We start from the raw sequence: 15888 nt of genomic DNA on the forward strand, positions 1-15888 counted from the left end.
GGCATTGCTATCTTTTTGACAGGATGACGGCTGCTTGCTCCACTCTAGCCAATGGGACTTCACATTCTGGAAATTATTTCATGTAATACCTTTACTCTAGCTTGTTCAACAGAATTAAGTCAGTGTCATTTACTTATTTGGCCTGACAGGTGCATGCTTATATTACAGTGCTGTTATAAGAAAGATTAAGTGTGCCACTAAATATAATGACAGAGATTTTTCAAGACTAATTAATTCTTGCAGTTATTTTTGTTATCTTTTTAAAAACAGCTGAAGTCTTTATCCAGTCAAGAGTGTGACAGTCATACCAAATGCTGATTTCAGTTTCTGTCGCAGATTTCCTACATGTCGAGCACCAGAGCATGTTCAGTGAGATGCTTCTGCTTTGGCCCTCCATAAAAGTGAGGTGGAATCCCAGGCTATAACCTCATTTTTTAGTACAGATGATATTTTACTGTGCCTGTGGAGAGAAGACTAAGGCTAAATGAAATACTTCCCATGTGCAGATCAGATTTCAAACAAGGGTTGAATCTGGGTTGTGTATCCTCTTATGTTTTGATTCAAGATCATCTCTAAATACAAGGAGTATAGTGAAACTATTAAATTTCATTTCTTTATTAATTTCCTAATTAATGAAGAAATTCATTAGAACTTTGTGCAGAAGTAGTTCCTTATTCTTCACTGTAAAGATAACAGTAAAATACCTTAAACTCCAGATTTTTGGCATTACATCCTCTGATAGACAAAATACAATACCTAATGCATTGCAGTTTTGCAATAGATAAAGAAAACCAGTAACTTGTATTTTACTTGTGGATAAGTTTATTTAAACATTTGTAAATTATACTAAGTAAACAGTATATCATTTATTTCTGTGCCCATGCAGTTGTTGTCAAGATACATATATAGCGTTGTCAAGACCACAGCACACTAACTAAGAATTTTAAGCAGCATGATGCTGAAAACTTTTCTAGAAACAATGTCTGACCCTTCTTTGATTGTACTGTGAGGTTTCTTTGGTATACATAATTATAAGTAGTGCTTGTTTTTCTTTAAGTTAAAATGCAAAGTTTCAATAGAAAGGAATTCTCAAAAGGAAGTATCCGTTAAAAAATAGAGATAGCAATAGCAGGCAGCCTCCTGAATGATTTTTACGAAAAATCTAGTTTAAAAGCAAGGAAGTCAGAACTTTGCCATGTGTAGACACCACTGAAGTAAAAAAAAAAAGTACATGAAACATGAGGGGGTTTATCCCTTGTTTTTTGAAAACACCTGTCATGGCCCCTTGAACCTTGGCTAACCTTGTTTAAATTCTTACTTTTCTATTTTACAGGTCCAAATACTAGCAGATACAAAGGATGGAGAGCCTTGGTGAATTTGGTCCACGGCCTGAGGGGAAACCTTGTTACTATTTAAAAAGATGAGGTAAAAACTCTTCTTTAAATTGGTTTCACCATCTTCATTGACAAATAGTTCTGTTGAGGGAGAAGGGAAGAAACAATAGAGGTAAAAAGATGTATACAAAATACTGCAGTGTAGTTTTGTAAAAGACATTTAAGATATTAAAATGGATCAGAATGTTTAAAGAGCATGGTAATTTCAGTTAAAATACAGTAAAAAAGAATAAGATAGTTCAGATTAAAGTAGACTGAAATCCACTCAGGACTATTAACTATTTTTAATTATGTAGGTTATTAACACTTCTAAAGCACTCACTTGCTCCATCTTTACTTAATAGGTTAGTTTTAATATAGATTTTAATTGTTTCTCAATAAAAATCAGCTGAAGTTGTTTGTAGCTATAAGGGTATTATAATCCCTATCTCCCTGCTAAAACTGAGTTGATACACTCCTTACACAGACAAGAGATTCTATCCTGTTGATGACTCACACATAAGCTGGCTTCATATCACAGCTGAAGAACAGTAACATTTAAAAATTCTTACCGGCAGTGAATAGAGGAGTACTGCTACAAACAAGAGTAGAATCAGCAAGATGATCAGGCCTATAAAGAGCCATTTAAACCTGCGCCACACAATATATTTCATTGTCTTGCAGGGATTTGTAAACCAAAGGAAGGAAGTATCTGGTCGGCTGCATTTTGAAAGAAACAACTATTACTCATACTATAAAAACAGGGAATACTTATGCTTAAATATAGCACATGAAAACACTCTGGTTCAGAGGCTGAAGCAAACACAGATAGTTTTGTCATGTAAGATAGCAGTTTCAGTAAACGTGTGCCAGTAATACTGAAACCACCTTGCATTTTATCCTACTGCTTGCAGAAGGAAACAAGACTGGCTTTTATAAATGAAAGTTTGCAAAGGATAATTGATGTCTAATAGATCCTTTACTGCATGCAGATTTTGTCAAGAACATCATAGTAGCTAGATGTTATATATTTCTCAAGCTAGTGAGAGAAAAACATCTTACTTTGGTAGATCTAGTTTTGGGTTCATGTTGGGTTCATCTCTTCCTTTACCAGCTGGCCTTTCCTCAGCTTCTTTTTCATTGACAACTTCCAATGTCATTTCAACTTTACCCTTCAGAAAACACATGGCATGAGACAAGCATCTTATTGCAACAGCACTAATAGTACTTGTTTGGTACTGCTGCAGCAGTTTGAGATCGGCTCTGTGTGCATCTGTGTGTTTTCCATTTCCTTCCCAAAACAGACTTATTTCTGCACTATGACAGTGTTACAACACAGTACCAGAGAATGACAGAAAAAAAAGAAATCACAGTGCATAGAATGGTTCTGGTAATTAATTTGTGGTTCTGTTTTAAGCTATACATTGCTTTTTTTCCGATTTAGCAAAACAAAAACAGTTGTCTTCTTTCAAGTGCAAAACAAAACCAATCGTTCTCTTTCAAGAACAACCCAAGGACTGCATCTTTTCCAAACGACTAAGGATCTCATTTTTCATACTGCTGTGGATGATAGATGTTTCTGAATATTTTTCCTGATTTATTAAATTGCAGTAATAAAGTTTAAAGGCAAAAACATTAGAAAGAAGAAGCAGGCACACTTGTAAGGCTTAATATTCTGGCAAGTGATAAATATGCATTTATATTCTTCATAGAACAGGTTAAAATGCTTTAGGTCTTTTGATTGCCCCCATAATCACAAAGATAGCCTGGGTTCTCAGTATATAAATTATATTTCCCGTGTACAAAAAATTCTTTGTATTTAAACTTCTTTCTTTAGTCTTTAATGCATTTAGGATGTCTTGTGTTTCTTCTAAGCAATAACATGATAAATTCAATCAGACAATAACTGTGGTGGCTTCTTTGACAAGATAACATGATTCAACCTCCTGTCAGAGTCCTTCAAGGTAAACAGAGTTAAAAACAAAATAAATTTAGGTATTAAACTCATACTTTAAAACAAAAAATTGTTGATGGAGCAGAATTCCTGAAATTGTGCATGGAATGTTCTATTCACTACTCCTCTGTGTATCCACTGAAAGCTGACAGCTAAGCAGGGGACTCCTTACAGTCTTTCTTTATAATTTGAAAAACAAGGTAAATGAATTTTAAGTACTTCTTAAAGAAGTAATAATCATACCGCTAAAATACGGGAGCCATCCTTTTCGACATAACATGGCCACCACCCTTTCATGGATTTCTGTTCAAAGAGAGAGGCAGTCCTGGGAGCCTTCTGAGCGCTGTCTGCCTTGTATTCTGGAATCATGTCTATATTGCACTTCTCTGGAACTTTTGCTGGAATGATTGTTTTATGTAAATCAAGTTCCACAAAGCCTAGGAGATGGATTAAAAAAAAAAAAAACACTGCAGAACACAAACCATACAGCGTAGTGGTTCAACAACATGTTATACAGGAAAAACAATCAACAGACACATTACAGTCGTGTTTGTCTAAAGATGCTGTGAAGCAGGGAAGTGGGACACACCAGGCTGTGTTTAAGCCCATCTTGCTTGTGGTGAAAGCACTGATGTTGATCACTTGGACTTAGCAAGCTCTCCTCACCCTTTTTTAATGTGAGATCACTTGATTTTTTAATAGAGGGTTTTTTTTTCCCCACACACACCTAAACAGAAGCTAGCCAAATACAGCGATGTAATACTAATGTAATTTTGGATAGTTAAATGCATGACTTAGCTAACTTTAATGATGGTTATAAATCAATTATTTGTTTTCAGATTTTGGTTTGCATGTAAGGTAAAGACTTTGGAGCTGTCTTAACATAGGGCACAGAATCTCCTGCAGACCAGTATCTACAAAAAGTAGGGATTAATAATGGTGTGAAGTAGAATCAATAATGGTGTGAAATAGATTGCTTAATCTAAATTACAGCCTTATGTCAATACTCTTAGAATTGAAGTACTGTTGTTTTAAGTAATTTTACTTAAAGAAAGAAGCAAAGTAAGTTTTAATGCACATTATCATTTCATGCACTTTGTGATAGGGCTTGCCTGAATGAAAAGTATCTTGGTTTGCCTGCAGGTAAGCCTTTACTGAGTGAATATTCACTCAGTCGTTCCTGAGCACAAGTAACCCTGTACTGTGTGGGAAAGCAGGAGTGTATTTGCATGCTAGGTAGCTCACTTCATAAGCACAACCCTTATGCGATAATTTAAAATTGTTTGGTTTTATCTCTTACTTTGAGACTACAATAATTCTTTTCTTAGAAGTCTTACCCAGATAGTCATCCAAGGAGAACTTGTCATTATCCCATATTTGAATGATCAGTTTGGGTGGGATTCTGAGTTCTGTCTTGTCAAGACTCCAAAAATGTTCCTAAAATTTCATAAAAATGAAACCCAAGCATCTTTTAAAATTACTTATGAAAATTCAAAGCTGTGGTCTGTTAGTACTTGTGACTTCTGGGGTTGGCAGAAGTATTAAGGATCTAATCCTGCCCTTGCTAAGAGAAGACTGCTGCCGTTGCCAGCACGGTGTTCCTGGCTTAAAGGCAAAATTGAATCTGTTTGCAATAGCAGTTTCAGAATAGTACGCAGAACTGAGCCAAACTGTCTCCTTTAATATCTAGGTACAAAAATAGCAGACTAATTACAATCTGTATTCTAAGTATTGAAATCTTTAGAAATACGTACCTTTTTGGAAACTACACAGAGTTGCTCCGCTGGGAGGTAGTCAAAAGGAAAAACAAATCTCCAGTTAAAATTCCCTTCACCATCCAATGATCGGTAATGAACATCGGTTTTCTGCTTATTTTCTTCACTACCAGGCATCCACCTGAAAACAGAGATGCGTCTGGTGTTTGCAGTGGGAATACACTGGTGCTTGTTCGTACTGTAACCACATCATTAAGTGATTGCAAACAAGCTGTAAGAGCTGCTCACAGAGGGCTGGGGAGTCTTTCACACCCTTTTGCAGTTTGGCTCCAATTTGGCACTGTAACTGAAAACATCCTAACTGAGTTTCTGATCTGCTAAGACCAGTACTGTATCAGTGGTGAGTTGTTGGTGGGGTGCTGTAATTTCTTTTTTAGGAGAAATTAGATCAATAGCCTAGTAGTATATTTCTCTGATTTCTATTGAATTTTTTTACATTAAGACTAGGAAATGTAAAATAGTAAGAATCCAGGTTATGCAGCACCAAAGCTAACTCACTGTCTTTTCAGTTGCTTCCTGTCTCAGGAGATGAACTTCTGGGATCTTTCACTGCACATTACCTGGTCATGCTTTATCTCATACTACATCTGTACTTCTCTGAGGTTAGCACTATTTCAGAGGCTGTAGCATGCATTGACTTGGCTGAACCAAATAATCTTTGGAACCTGTGCTCTAGGCATTGCCAGGACATTCTGAACATCATTCATTTGTAAGTGTTACATGATAGAGTGCTCTTACCCCTTCACATAAATGTCACTCATTTCTTCCCCTGTGATGCTTTTTTCATCCAGAAGGACATCTTTGGTGTTCCAGACAATCACCCGCAAGATATACCTAAGATAGAAGATGGTTGGGGAAACAGAATTGAATGGCCTTTATCAGAGCTGCCAGATGGTGTGTAGTATATAGGGGTACTTACTTCTTGGCTTTTCGGGGAGCGATGTTGAAGGGAGGGCCTGGAGGTCCTAAGCTTTTGGGGAAGACATCAACCCACATCTGGAGCTTTCCCTGTAGCAGTGGAAAAGATGGATGAGGGATTGTTCGTTGCATACAGGTTTGTCATGGTAATTCCATGGAACTGCTTATTGACATGCTTAGTACTAGTTTTAGCCACAGAGCTGAGCTCACTCTTGTTACCAATGTCAGAACTTCTACGGACTTCAGATAGGAGCAAGCCCAATCCCTTGTGTTATATAGGCTTCTTCAAACAAACTATGCCAAGAATTCAGAAGCTCTTAGGGACGTTAATTCCTTGTGAATTCAGTGCAAGTTAGGTGCCTACATAGTTCTTATTCTGTACATCCAAATTTCTATTCTTTTAGAAGTGGTATAAAGTACAGTGTCATACATGTGGCTGATGTTTTGCGGCTGGTGGCCTACCCAGTGTAGATGATCCGGCCCCTTAACTAGACTCAGAAGTAAGGCAACTACTGCAGACTTTATACTCTACTACAAATGCAATCCCTTTTACTTTTGCAGATGGGTTTTTCTGGTTGCTGCAGAAACTTTCTTAAAAAACCAACCACTGGTGAGTTAGTAAATGCCAGAAAACAAATGTTAGCCTTTGTTCCTCTCTAACAGAGAGGTCCAACAGAAGACTTCATGTTTAAACTAGCACCTCTGGACCATGTACAGAAATGACAAGTTTGGTCTCGTTCATTGAACGTAGCTAGGAAGCGCTCGAGCCAGGCTGTCTCCTTTATTGTTGGTGAGGTATTAAACACATATTCCAGTTTATTTCAGTAACAAAGTAATAAATAAATCGTTCCCAATTGCCACTCTGTCAGTGTTTAAGGTGTCATTTAGGGGTCTTAATGGCAAAACATAATGACATTTTGTTATGTTTCTAGACTAGCCTGCTTTAGTTTCTCAGCCAAGTAATATTAATTTGTAGCCTTTTCCCCCTGAGTGATACTGCTGTATTGTCAACATGATATAAATGCAGGAATGCTCCGTTTCTGCATTCAAGAAACCAGAAGTCAACCAGTTCATAGTACCTGGGAGATGTTGGGCTGGAAGGTGCTATATAAGGTCCTTGTCTCCACATGTTCGGGTACCAAACCCTGGGTTCTGAGGATATGAAGGGCTAGTTGCTCTTCACTTGGACCAAGATGCTGATGCAAAATTTTGTTAGCCTCTGAAATAAAAGAAATGGAAAAAGAACAGGGGCTCATGAACCAGAATTTGCATTTGAACTTTTTACAGAACTTAAACCCGGACAGAAAACTGTGCTCAACATTTAAAAAAAAAAATCAAAGACTTCAGGTATTTATGGAAAATTAGGGAAAAAAAATTATATTTGTATCAATATGAATTTAAGAAAGAAATATAAAATAAATGAACAGGCTTACCAGCTTCCTCCAAAGTATAGTCTCGTCCCCCGTAGTTAATCTTTCTACCATTCTCGGAGAGGACAGGAGGAGCATAGCCTTTAAACCTGGCTACGTTTTGCAATAACTGGGTTGGTTTGAGTTGATCACGCCAGGTATTCACACCAGAACTTTTAGGAAAGCAACAGACATCCTACAATTATTCACCATTCAGAGCATTTATACATCATGTAACATGTATTTGTTAAACTAATTCAGAAAGGGCAGCACTGTAACTGCCTAGATTGAGGCCGCTTGAGTTTGATAGTGACATAATTTTGTACCAGCTCAATTACCTTCCAAGACAGCATGATTTTTTTTTCTTTACCTATCAAAATGATTTACGCTAACAGATGCTTTCATATTTATTTCCATGAGGTCAGAAAGTTCTGTTAAGTGTATGTTCTGTGGACAGAAATAACACACATTACCATATAAAGAGAATATTAAGATGTTTGACATTATGGTTTTCAGTCAAGGCTCTTCTGAAGACTTTGCAGCTTAACTTGGCATTCAGATGATAGAGTGAACACAACAAACACCCGTGAGAAGCCATAGCATTGGTTTTTAACCATATAATTAAGATGAAGGAAGCCCAGATTTTTCTTACAGAGACTGGATACTAGATCTTACAGATAAAAATTTTCAATAGATAAAATTACTTACATGCAATACTGCTGTGGGATGCCACAGTGAGATCCATAACGAGAGAGGAATCTGTTCTCAAGATCAATTATGGTTTCACCCACTTTTTCATCACGAGTCAATGTGTCATAGTCATAGACTGAAATTTTCAGATCCTTTTCTTGAGGCAAGAAGCAGCTGAGTTCATACATTCTGAACATAAAAATGTCCAGTTAACTGTGTTGCTCTTTTGAGCAATACTTCTTTATTTTTAAATGTAAAAACAATGTAAACCTCCCACTTTTTAGTTTATTTTTGAGCAATAGCCTTTAAAAAATATTAAAGGGATGCTTCCAGTGCTGATAAATCTAGCAGAAGTTATTACTATTTGCACTTACTAATAATTCCAATTGTACTGCTATGGATATTACATCTTTCCTTTCTGCACAACATATTACTTAGATGTTTTCTGTGCAGTAGCTTGAATTGAGACTGAGAAAGAAATGAGTGTGGGTCTGCCAGCCACTCTGTAAAAAGGGTGGTTGTTCAATCCATAGTTTCTGTATGATTAGAATTTTTTTTTTTTCCACAATACAAACACAGTTGGAGCCTTAAAAATATGGTCCAAATGTTTGGCTTCTATGACTAGAAGGGATTATTCTGTCAGCTAGCTGTCCTACAGAAAACAGACTGTAGAGTTTTCTCAAATTAATTATCTGAATTTACTTTCCAGATATGCAGCGTCATGGTTTCTACTGCTGCTGAATCCATTACTTGAGGTAAAGTATTCCATGGTCAATTATTCTCTGCATCTTTTTTTTTAGTTTGTTAACTTTGACTTCCAGAATTCCAGATTCTAGAAAAACTTGAAATTTTGAAGGTACTTTGTACCTGTAATCAAGTCTCTTTGCTGTCTGTTTTTTTTGCATAATCTGAACAATTGAAATCCTGTAGTATGTCACTGCAAAGTAGGCTTTCCAAACTCTTTATAATCCTTCTAGTCCTCCTCTCCTGACTTTCTAAAAATCCTCCTCTAACTGCGGACACCAAACCAGATCCAGAATTTCATTGGTATTATAAAGGTGATGTAACCTCTCCATTCCTAATTAGTATTTTCCTATTCATATATTTCAAAGATATCATTAGCCTTTGAAGGGAAGACCAGTATACTGGGAATACATGTTAAGCTGATTAGTCATCATGACATCCAAGTAGTTTTCAGAGTGAAAATATGCTTATAGAATATGGAAGAAGTTTTTGTTATTCTTCCATGCATAACATAGGGTGGTTTTAAGAGACATGCATTATTTGACTTTTTGTGCAATTTACCCATGTGATACAGAAACTCTACAGACTAGCCAAACACCTGTGTTAGCCAGTGATTTCAAAGGGAAATGCCTTCTGCAACTTTACTCACAAATAACTGTCAGTGTATAACTATGAACAGAGCATTGGCTATTTCAAATAATGGTTTATCTTAAAAAATAGGAAAACATTCTAAAATACAATAAATTGAAAATACAAAAAAGTTTGTTACCTGCCAAAAATTGGGTTGAGAGTATTAGGCACATAGTTATCTCTGTCTTCAATTACTTTTTTACTTACAGATATTTTTATATAAGGATCACACTATTTAAAATAAGAAAAAAAATATATTGTTAAGAAATACTTATCCAGATTAGTGTTATTTAAAAATATACTACAGCAGAGTTAGCTCACAGACATTCCAAACGCAGAGTCTCACCAGCCCATTATTATCCTGGGGCTGAAGCTGCAAAGCTCGAACAATATAAATTCGCACAATACACTCCTGAGGCCCACTGTCTGGTAGCTCGCGGAACTGGCGAGGAGGAGCTGGAATAGTGGGATCATCAGGTAATGCATAGATTTTAAAGGATCCCTAAAAAATAATATAAAGACTCAGTCAAGATAAATGTAGAAAAGTCACTCTGCTAGGTTTGTTTTTTCTTATTTATCCTACACATACATACTCTGTTTTATATATGAATAGCAAAATTATAGCCTGATACACAGTCACTTAGAAGTCTTGTTTTACTTTAGTGGGTTTTGGATAAGACTTACTACAAAAGCAAGTTTATATCCTTAGCTGATTTAAATCAATACAGCTGTTCTGATTTCAACACAATTACTGCGTTTGCTCCAGCTGAAAATACGTAACACATACTTCATATTTGTTTCCCTCTCCAAAAGTATCATTTAATGTTTGGGTTTGGTTTTTTGTTGTTGTTGTTGTTTTTCTAAATGTACAATGTTAACATTATTTTAATCTTTAAAAGTCACAGACAGAGTCACAGAAATAGTGCAAAGTAACTTTTTCCAAATTAATTCTAAAGATGTACTTTGCTCAGACCATCTGCAGGTGAAACTTTAGCCCTATTCAAGAGGTCATCTGGGAAGGTTCTGTTCCACAGGTACCAAGGAAGATCACATTAGCAGGAGTGATACTTCTTTTAAATTAACATGTATCATGTTTAGTGTGAGTGATGTGTAGCTGTACTTCCTTGAAAAAGAAGGGCCTGTACCTAAGTAGTTACAAGCATCTGTTGCCCCTATTAGCGCATGCATCCATATTTAAGCTGAAATGCTTGCATGCAGACTTACCTAAATGATAAGCACTTACATACAAAAGACTGCATCTAGCATTTGGTTGTTGCCCATCATTTGAAATTTACCTTGAATTCCCCAACCACTGATGGATCATCATTGTCCTCAGATTTGCCTCTATATAGTTTAAATGTATCACAGAAGTCTGTTAAGCTATTAAATTCAGGTACTTTTTCCAATTCACAGTCGTACACCTTAAAAAAAGAAAAGGAAAAGGAGAAAAGTGCAGTTTAGAAATTATCATACATACCATCTCCACCATTATGGCATTGCAAAATGTACTGTATGTTTGATGGAGTATCTTAATGAACCAAAGCATTTGGAACTATTTTTATTTTTACATTAAAGTGGAAGCAAATGCAATGTTTGCAATGCTATCAAGCTTCATTTAGGCTTTGTTAAAACCAGAGTAAATAGCATTTCACAAGCTTATCTTTACTTCTTTGTTAGGTGTATTAGATGAGAAATGAAACTGGTCTGGCTTCAACTTTTAATCAGCAGACATCAGTAAAATTACTGATCCTCTATGTTCATACTTTCTCAATGTGTATTTTTATTTCGGATCTGCCTGGCACCCAAAGTGGAATAAATTCCATTTGATTGAAGGTTAGATTAAATTCTTAATACATCTCTTAAGAAGATATTTTTTGCTTCTTTTCTACTTAACTACACTTATTAAAACCTTCATTTCACCACATGAATTAGTAATGGCCCTTTGCAGAAAATCATGTACAGTTAAATTTTGAAGAGCATCTAAGAAAACAAAGGCCACAGCTCTGACTGGGTTTTGGGCTTATAAACACTGAGATATGTTTATTTACTTTATCCTGAGTAATACCTTTAAAGTGTCATATCCTTTTTTAATATACTGTCCACATTTTTCATGTTCTCCTACTGAAGCATAAAATTTGCTCCACCAATCAACAATTTCTTCCTCCTTAAAGAAAAGCAAATTAAAAAAGTCTTTTATTGGGAGATAAAATCTCTTTTATATCATGCTGTACAGCAGAAACAATGAACAATTAAGCATACTAAAAGATAGCATACTCTAAAATTTATTGTCAGTTAAGTAATATTAAAGGTTCATCTGAAAGAGAATTAGAATCTAAGTATTAATGCTGAAAAGATGGAATTTCTTACCCAGGTACCTAGTCTATAATCCAGCTGCATTGGTAGTCAACAGCCAGCCATCTCCAAGCAAGCAATTAATTACTGGTATCTAGACACCTATCTCAAAGGACCGGTTTCTAGAGGCGTGTCTGTTTCCTCCATCTTCTGGCAGTGCAGCACAGCCTAGCCACCTAAGTTCTAGATTACTTAAAGTAAGTCAGAGGAGATGAACGTACACTTAGCCAGAGCAATCATCATTTCAGCTGTTAAGGAAAAACACCATCATACCTGGTATTCGTTACAGGAATTGCATGACTATAAAAACTACAGTGGACATGTTGAAAACTTTTTCCTGAGGGATAAACGTGCTAGTTTGCTTTCAGCATTCCCATTTATTTGAAAACTGCTGCCATATAACAACACTGGGACAGAGCTGTAACTGCTCTAATTATACATCATTCCATTAGACCCGGTGGAGATTGTCGTGACAGAATCTGGCAGTTTGAGACCTACCTTAATGTTTACCAAATGCAGTTGAAAAGAAGGAGCAGTGAGCTTTGCCCTCTTAAAAATAATACTTCAATGAGTCTCATGAAACCCTAGATGCTAACAATCTATACAGTCCACTAAGACAGTATTTCTGTCTTAAAATATTAAGTCTGATAATCACTTTGTTCAGCAGTGCTATTTTCTGTATTTATCCATAGGGATTGCATAATAGAATTATTTGCCCCTGAAAACATACTTCAATTGGTGATGAATAGTATTCATTCACTCTGAATGAACAGAATGAATAGGTATGTTTAAGATTGTTTGGATTTAAAGACAGCCTTAAAGTATTATACACATCATTGGGTTATTATTTCAGTCTTGCATATTTTTCCTAAATTTATCATTTTTACAAGTTGATTGTAGGTTTTATGTCAAACATTTTCACAGATTACTGTTCTCATCTACATACTTAAAATTCTAATTTAGGAGGCAGTATTGATATTCTGATTTCCAATAGGAGATCTCACTTACCTGAAAGCAATGTGTCAATTTTTAAAAGTAGTATACATTACCTTTTCTGTAAGCTGCTCATGAAGATCAAGTCACCAAAAAAGAGCAAAATAAAAATAATGGTAAGGATATGATTTGTAGAATTTTATACAGTTAAAAGTATAAAAGTTTAGGGGTTTGTATATAATATGTATGTAAACTAAGTTACATCAATAATTTATAAAAACTTTTGAAGAATATTCAGACACCATGTGTTTAACTTTTTTCTTTGCTGCTACTGTCAGTATGTCCTAAATATTAAATGGGATCATATTAGAAAAAAATTAAAAAGCAGGTTTTCAGGACATTATCACATTGTGCTTTGTTCTTCACATAACAAAACAAAACTGAGAGAAACTTGGTTTTCTCGTTGTATCATTGCAATGTTACACTCTGGATTCTATTGATTGATTTCCACAATAGCATCATTCCCTGCTTTCATCTGTAGTTGCAGAGAGCACTGGATCTGATTTATTTCAGATGAAAAGTGTTTTTAACAGCACTTACAAAACTGAATCTATTCCAGAGATTCTTTTCCACACAAATTTCACATATGTAAAATTAAAGTGATTGTTTTTGGCCCTTTTTGCATATTTACTCTATCTTTGCCAGAACCAGGACAGCTTCTTTGTAAAACAATTTAAAATAATTTGCTAATGCTCAACAGCCTTTTCCTTTTCCTTCTACTATCATATTTCAGTTGTTTACAGGTTGTGGATTATCAGGAGTCTGAAAAAAAAGTGAAGAATTATAAAGTACAGTAACAACCAGTATGTGTATCTATAGATTTATCTATATAAGTGTAATAACAATCTGCAGAATCCAAAATGCTTCACCTGTTCAACTACAGATACCATAATTATGACCTGGTAGTCCATTAACAGCAAGCATCATGCATCCCATTTGGAAGCCATGATTAGCAAGTGTGATTTGTGCTAGTGTTTCTATAGCATACCTTGTCTTTTAATTTAAAGGCATAAGCCATAAATTTTTGTGCAAAGCAGAAGAAATATGCAAAATATTTTATGAATACAAGCCAAATGCATCAATACCTCAGGACATCACTCTGGTATATCATACTCATTTACTCCCATTTCTATTGTGTAAGTAATTATCTTGCTGGGATATTCAGGTCTACTGTATTTTAGTAGTCTTGTCAGAAATCAGAAATACAGCATAAGTTTTTCAGATTTGCACAGGACCGTCAGATTTTCTAAAGGCATTTGGAGCAATTTATTCTCTTGAAACCGTATCATTAGTGATTTGCAAAACTTACAGACAGAATTCATGAAGTAATTTTGAATACTTTGCCATATTTAAATTTGACTTTGTTTAAACACTGGTTTGTAATGTTGACAACATGAAGGGTAGCTTGCATAATTATGCAATAATAACTTAAAATCTCAATTTAAAGCCTTTTCACAAAGTATATTGTGTAGAACTCTGAATTTTCATCAAAGCATAATTTGGAACCGTTTAAATTAGGGTTAGTGGGTCTGGTGGGTTTTTTCCTTGATATACCTTCAAATGTCTCTTCAAATAATGCATTTGGTAGGCTCTGGGAAGAAGAGATTAAGAAAAAAAAATAATCAAAACCTTAAGACCTTCTTTAAAAATTCCCAAAGCAAATAATGAGTCTTCAATATTTGGATATTATTGTTGCTAAAACTGGTAAGCAGGATGTGTTCACGGAATGCCAAAACACAGAATAAAATGCCATATGATAAATTTGAGATTTTGGAGTGAAATATTCACATGGTAAAGATCATGCAATGGATACTGTCCTTTTTATAATGTACCCAGTAACTTCACTGTAGATTGTTATACATGACATTTTCAAGACAGTAACACTGAACTATTAGCTTTTTGAACATCTTAAAATTGGGGGGGGGGGGGGGGGGGAATCAAGAGAAACGGGGGATCCCTAGAAAAGTTAGAGTTAGAATTCTATCTACTGTAGATTTCTTTTATTCTCCAAAAAGTTGACTTTTAAACAAAGTTTAAATATTAATAGTGTGGTTAAATAATTCCTGCTGATTTTGGTGCTTTTAGTACATAGATTCCAAATAAGCTGACACACACGCAAAAAAAAGATTTTAATAGTTCATACATATTGTACACACATAGTAAGACTTTTAGAAAAAGGATACCTTAATATTTGTAACTAATCATGCTAGACTTATGAGCATCATCTCCTCCAAAATCTCTCTATGGAATAATTGCCAAGAAAAGTACAGCCCTCATGACATCATCACATTAACATTCTTCCCCCATCCGATCCCATTCTGGTCATCTCCATGCATTAGCTCGGTACATACATACATGCACTGTTGTTGGAGAAGCCATTTTGCTGAGTGCTGTTGACATACTGCTTAAACACTAGAAATTGGAATGTAATTGATGAAATTTTGGCATTTTGTGTTCACAGGGTGTTGCCTATATGCCACTTACACTTTCCACAGTTGTATTTATTTCAATTTAAATTGTTTTGACTATTCTTTCCTCTCTCAAATGGATGCTATCACTGTGTCTAGGGTGATGTCAGACTCTTTAAGAGAGTTTCACCATGTGTAGCATTTAAAATTTTCCCTCTTTAGTTGAAATCAACTACAAAATTCAATCAATTTTGCCAGTGAGTTTAAAGTGCTAAGTCTTTTTTTTTTTTAAAATCTTTTTTCTTAAAATTATTAAAGGAAATACAAATTCTCTGTACCAGCTATAAAGCCTTTATATTAGAACAAAAGGCCTAATTCAGATAAAAGTTCTAAATTTAGTACTAAGGACAATTTACATGTATGATGAAGGTAAATGAAAGAACGTGGTTACTTAGAGTCTGAATATCATGACATTAAGATACAGAAGAAATAAAGGAAGAACAATGCAATCAATAACATACTCAAATAGCAGTGAGAGTTCGAAAGTTAAAATTCAGTAGTATTTACTTTGGGACCTCTGTGAAAAACTGTGGATTAGAAGCCTGCAAAATTATTATATTAAAGGCTATAACTTTTGTGCTT

The 15888-nt window shown here is 35.2% G+C and overlaps 1 protein-coding gene across 2 annotated transcripts in view; it reads right to left on the bottom strand.

Moving 5' to 3' along the window:
* Window positions 1–799: 799 nt before the first annotated feature.
* The window catches only part of MYOF (myoferlin), a 70914-nt gene continuing 55825 nt past the window's right edge, over window positions 800–15888 (bottom strand). Inside the window, exons 39-54 of one of the 2 annotated variants that reach the window (XM_075758247.1) lie at window positions 12895–12906; window positions 11559–11657; window positions 10789–10914; window positions 9840–9995; window positions 9633–9724; window positions 8138–8308; window positions 7454–7602; window positions 7100–7239; window positions 6022–6110; window positions 5841–5936; window positions 5082–5223; window positions 4665–4764; window positions 3571–3764; window positions 2436–2545; window positions 1946–2093; window positions 800–1475 (exon numbers count right to left, since the gene is read on the bottom strand). In XM_075758247.1, the coding sequence (XP_075614362.1) occupies window positions 1440–1475; window positions 1946–2093; window positions 2436–2545; window positions 3571–3764; window positions 4665–4764; window positions 5082–5223; window positions 5841–5936; window positions 6022–6110; window positions 7100–7239; window positions 7454–7602; window positions 8138–8308; window positions 9633–9724; window positions 9840–9995; window positions 10789–10914; window positions 11559–11657; window positions 12895–12906 (1860 nt within the window). In that variant the 3' untranslated portion in view covers window positions 800–1439. The remainder of the gene's footprint in view (window positions 1476–1945; window positions 2094–2435; window positions 2546–3570; window positions 3765–4664; window positions 4765–5081; window positions 5224–5840; window positions 5937–6021; window positions 6111–7099; window positions 7240–7453; window positions 7603–8137; window positions 8309–9632; window positions 9725–9839; window positions 9996–10788; window positions 10915–11558; window positions 11658–12894; window positions 12907–15888) is intronic. The other variant, XM_075758248.1, reaches the window with a different exon arrangement.

The sequence above is a fragment of the Balearica regulorum genome, chromosome 7 (assembly GCF_011004875.1).
Source record: "Balearica regulorum gibbericeps isolate bBalReg1 chromosome 7, bBalReg1.pri, whole genome shotgun sequence".
Classification (NCBI taxonomy): domain Eukaryota; kingdom Metazoa; phylum Chordata; class Aves; order Gruiformes; family Gruidae; genus Balearica; species Balearica regulorum.